The sequence below is a fragment of the Atta cephalotes genome (assembly GCF_000143395.1).
Source record: "Atta cephalotes unplaced genomic scaffold scaffold00008, whole genome shotgun sequence".
Taxonomy (NCBI): Eukaryota; Metazoa; Arthropoda; class Insecta; order Hymenoptera; family Formicidae; genus Atta; species Atta cephalotes.
Genome location: NW_012130072.1, coordinates 4,966,308 through 4,970,905, shown reverse-complemented (window position 1 = coordinate 4,970,905; position 4,598 = coordinate 4,966,308). Strand labels below are relative to the sequence as shown.

General features: G+C 43.5%; 1 protein-coding gene across 1 annotated transcript in view; it reads right to left on the bottom strand.

Moving 5' to 3' along the window:
• Window positions 1-512: 512 nt before the first annotated feature.
• Window positions 513-4,598, bottom strand: part of LOC105627374 (zinc finger protein 36, C3H1 type-like 3) — a 63,401-nt gene continuing 59,315 nt past the window's right edge. The window contains exons 6-7 of the mRNA XM_012208657.1: window positions 2,507-2,548; window positions 513-1,874 (exon numbers count right to left, since the gene is read on the bottom strand). Of these exons, the coding sequence (XP_012064047.1) occupies window positions 513-1,874; window positions 2,507-2,548 (1,404 nt within the window). The remainder of the gene's footprint in view (window positions 1,875-2,506; window positions 2,549-4,598) is intronic.

Here is a 4,598-nt window from a genome sequence, read left to right as displayed (position 1 = left end):
AAAATATAGAAAAATCAAATAACAACGTATATATGACAAGAAATTCACTAATCTTCACTAATCTTCATGTAATTTATGCCGAAAAGTATAACATTCTAGAACTAATTCGCACTGGGCATTATTGTAATTATTGTAAACTAATGTATCAAATATCCATTTAGCTCAATTTTATTTTTTTTTTACTTCCACAAACGCTAATATTTCTAAACGTGTTTTCTCATTTCGGACTGAAACTACAAAACTACTGAAACTACAAAAATACAATTGCGAAAGTCTATTCAGAACGTAATAATTTTACGATTCGTCCTTCATCCCCGCAATTGAATACTAATCGTAAAGGTACTCTAGAATTATCTAAAATATCACTATCTCGATCGGTAGCAACAATCATTATTCGCAGCGACTTTTGCGGAATCGTTCGTTCGTTCGCGAGGGAGAGAAGGTGCCCGAAGGAAGGAACGGCACTTTCGTGAGAAGAGACGAGTCTTCCCGAGCCGGTAAATAAGATGTCTTTACGATGTCTTCATCTTCTTGTATGGTTGCATAATCACCCCAGAGCTGACGGGGATCGCTACCTGCGGCTGCGCCGCTATTGTCGCCGGGTTGCCTATCTGCGGTATCTGCGGTACACCTGCGGCCGCAGCCGCGGCCGCGACGCCTGCCGCTACTCCGGGTACACTGGCTACTGCAGGTAGAACAGCGTATGGATTCTGGACATAGGGATTGGTTTGTACGGTCGCAGCGCCGGGTATCGATGCCTGGACATATGGATTCGGCAAGATCTGCTGCCTGATCAGAGAATATGGATTTATGGGGGTTGCTGTGGGTGGCGGTCTGGAGTACGCCAAGATACCCGCGGACAGCGGTGAGGTCAAGGCACCCGGGATACCGGCCAGACTCGGGATGACAGGTCTGGGAGTCGCCGCAGTGGCTTGCAGATTGGCTGCTGCCACTGCGGGATTCCCGGCCGCCGCGGCGGGATTCATGAGATTTTGTTTATTCAGAGCGACGCCAGTGTAATTAAGTGCGAGTTGACCAATGCCGTAAGACTGCGAGACCTGCGAGAGCTTAAGGGCTTTAGCATAGTTTTTCTGGGCGACCTCTTTGGCGAGAGTCGCTGGATCGAGAGGAGCTGGTAATCCAGAGGCCATTCCAAGACTGTTGAGCATATTTAGGCTCGCCATATTGGAAGCAGCGTTATAATTGCCCATAGAAGTGATATTCGTTATCGATGACATATTTGCCATGGAAGCCATAGAAGCCATCGAGGCCATGTTCACCATGCCAGGCATTGAGGTCAGGCTGGCCATAGAAGTCAATGGACTCATTGCTGGTGATAGCGCCAACTGGTTGATTTGTTGTTGTTGCTGTTGGTGTTGTTGCGGTACCTGCTGTTGCTGTTGCTGTTGTTGTTGCTGCTGCAGAGATGATGGGCTCGAATGATTCAATTCGGGGGAGTTACGCGAATTTTCATCATGATTCTGCGTAGTAATCGGTTGCTTGTTATTGCCGTTACTATTGTTACTGTTATTGTCAGCGGTCGGAGGTGGCGGCGGCGGATTGTTGGGATCCATCAGCACGCCATTGTTGGCGTCAGCGCAGTTATTGACTGTTGCGCCAGCGGCTCCCTGGGAGGAGGAGGATTGCACCACTATCGCGTGGTGGTTGCTTTGCACGTTCGGGGGTTGCACGACCGATTGGTTAGAGGTTTGAGTGGGTAGGGGTGGTGTTCCAGTGTACTCACATGACACAGGCACGAAGGGCTGCTGCAGCTGCATTAACTGTTGATAGGTCGTCGCACCGGTAGGCTGATAGACCGGCACGCCGGACTTGTCGGCCGCCGGTCGTTTATAAGGAACCATCCCTGGGAAGGCCTGCAAAAAGAATTGCAAAGAGATTCATGATTAGAATGAGTTTATGACGCGAGCAACGTGGCCATTCGAGCGGAAGCTTCCTTCATGAAAGCCTCGACTCCGTTTCGGCCGAAGATACGATATATTGTTCTCTTTTGCGTGCTCATGAGTTTTCTTGATCCAGCTGTGCAGGGGACGTCGGGTTTGACATTTTCCACGACGAGGCGGTCAAAAGACTAACCTCTTTCGTCCAACACAATCAAATTCAACCGTAATTTGTAATAAATTGGTATTTTAAAATGAATTGATATCGATGTATTGTTACAATGATTCTTTGTCTTCTTTGCAAAACAGCAATTAGTCGCATGTACCACAGCCGGAAGAAATCATATCTATCTTTCAACGATATCACTGTTTTAGAAAGAAACGATCGCTGCTATCTCGTTAAATCGATAATGCTCCATTTTAAGATGCTTGCAAATTTAATGATAATTCAAAAAGAATTTTGTCAGTAGAATTTTTGTGTACTTGCTGTAAAAAATAAATATCTCCTGGATGGAGAGATGAATATTAATCGCGAGTATAAATGGAATGATACGCACAAAGAAATGGATCATATGAATTATGATTCAATGTTTAGGTTCTGCACTTACAAAGTTCTCGTAGTAGAACGACCCGACAGACTTCATGTCCATCTGCAACAAAGACAGGATCGGTTTCAACTAATTTCGAGGACGAGGCGCGTTGCGTCTGTATAATTGGATTTTCGAGACAGGAAACGAGAGAGGGTCGTGTCTCAAAGAAATGGGGGAGGGTAGACGGTGGCGCGGTAGAGAAGGGTGTTGGACTGTGGTAGTGTGTAAAAGTTGTGCCGATGACGCAGCTTGCGGCGACGTTCCCAAACGACGACGTTTCGTTGTTGGATAACTGCAAAATGTTTCGTTCGTTCTTTCTTTCTTTCTTTCTTTTATACTTTTCCTCTGTTTCTACTATTGGGAGCGTGTCAGAAAAACCAGCCATTGTTAGTATCGAGGACCGTTGCGCGGCTCGATTAAAGAGAGACCGTCGCCTTATATTAATAAACGATCAAAATACCGATCGGAAAACTGCACTGTCGCCTTCCTATTAAGAATATTGCGAGAGCGAAGAAGCAGGAATCGCGCAGTAACAAAGTTGTCAATGCTAATGTCCGATCTGAAAGCTTTTCGTTCATTTTCACGAGATAAATGTGAAGACAAATGAATCCTCTTTTCGAGCAAAACGGAGAGACTGAAGAGAAAGATATAAAGAGAAAGATAGAGAAAAAGAGAAAAAGAAAGAGCAAGATCGACAAGAGAGATATTAATATAAAAGGCGCAGTTGGGCTTGGCTCGGAGAACAAAAGGCTTCGCGATACCGACGTGATGCGAAAGTTGCACAACACGGATTCACGAAAGCTGATATAGGCTTGCGGTGATACTTGGTGAGCGAGCACTTTGGTAAGTCACCTGCGCGAAACAGACGCGTGCGCAACAAAGAGGGGAAAGCCAAATCAAAATCTCTATCGAGGTGTAAAACACGTTCGAGTTAGAAGCTGCGGTAGACGAGATGCAAAAGCTCAGAAGCTGACTTATAGTAAAGTGGCCGGGGTGAAATATATTGTCACAGCGGCACAGATACATACATATATGTATATGCGTGTTAACACGTGTTCCCGCGGTTTGCTCACCAACGAAACACTCGGAGTCGTAACGACGCACGGATATAATTTTTAAAAACCGCGACTTTGCGTGTGAACGACTCCGCACTCGCCTTATGCGATCGCTGTATGCGTTCACGACTAACGCAACTAAATAAATTCGTAATTGCGAACGTCGCCAGTAAGCGTGTGCGCGAAAGCGAGTCAGCGTCACACTGCGTTTTTCTTTGCTTAAGAATGTGCAACCAGCTATCACGCAAAAGGCAACGTGCCTTTCAATTCTTTATCATTCGTATCGAATGTTGCTGTCTACTAAGCCTGCCGAAAATATATAGCATTGTAGCAAAAGTTTTCACTGAATTTTTTGTTTCTTCGTATTAAATACTGTAAAAACGAAAGTTCTTTAGAATTAATGCGCTTTAAAATTAATATGTTTTACAAAGTAAAATATAGCATTACTTTTTTTAATAAATTTAGAGCCGACTAAGCGCTAATCAAAATTTGATATAATTTTTGACATAAAAATTGAGTATTTCTATCCAATTATAACATATATAACATATATAACTCAAGTGATAAAAACATTCATTTAAAGTTTGCTAAAAAAAATATTTCGTTATCTTTTTGTACTACAGAAAACTTTCGGCTTCAAATTCATCAAAGATCCATATCTTATAATACATCTTGTATGCATACAGCGAAAATGCATTCGCATTTGGCTGTCTCAGTGTTATCGCATTTCAAAATTTTTGTTTTGAAATATTGATACATTTCTGCAACAAGAGTTTGCATTCTTATGAATTTATATGGATTCTATGTAGGCACTTCTTCTTTCTCTTCGCGTATTGAAAACTCGCGTACCGAAAATACCGAGAAGTTATGCGCGCTTTTTGAAGGAAGCCTCTATTTGTACAGCGAAAATCCATTTTCGTCCTGGCGCACAGAGTTAGAAAGTTGCACATGGATAAAATTACGTTTCAAACCCGAACAAATCTGTCGATCGCGCTTTAGATGCTGATTGACAGTATTAGCGACGGAGAGATAGAGAGAAAGAGCGAGATACGTAC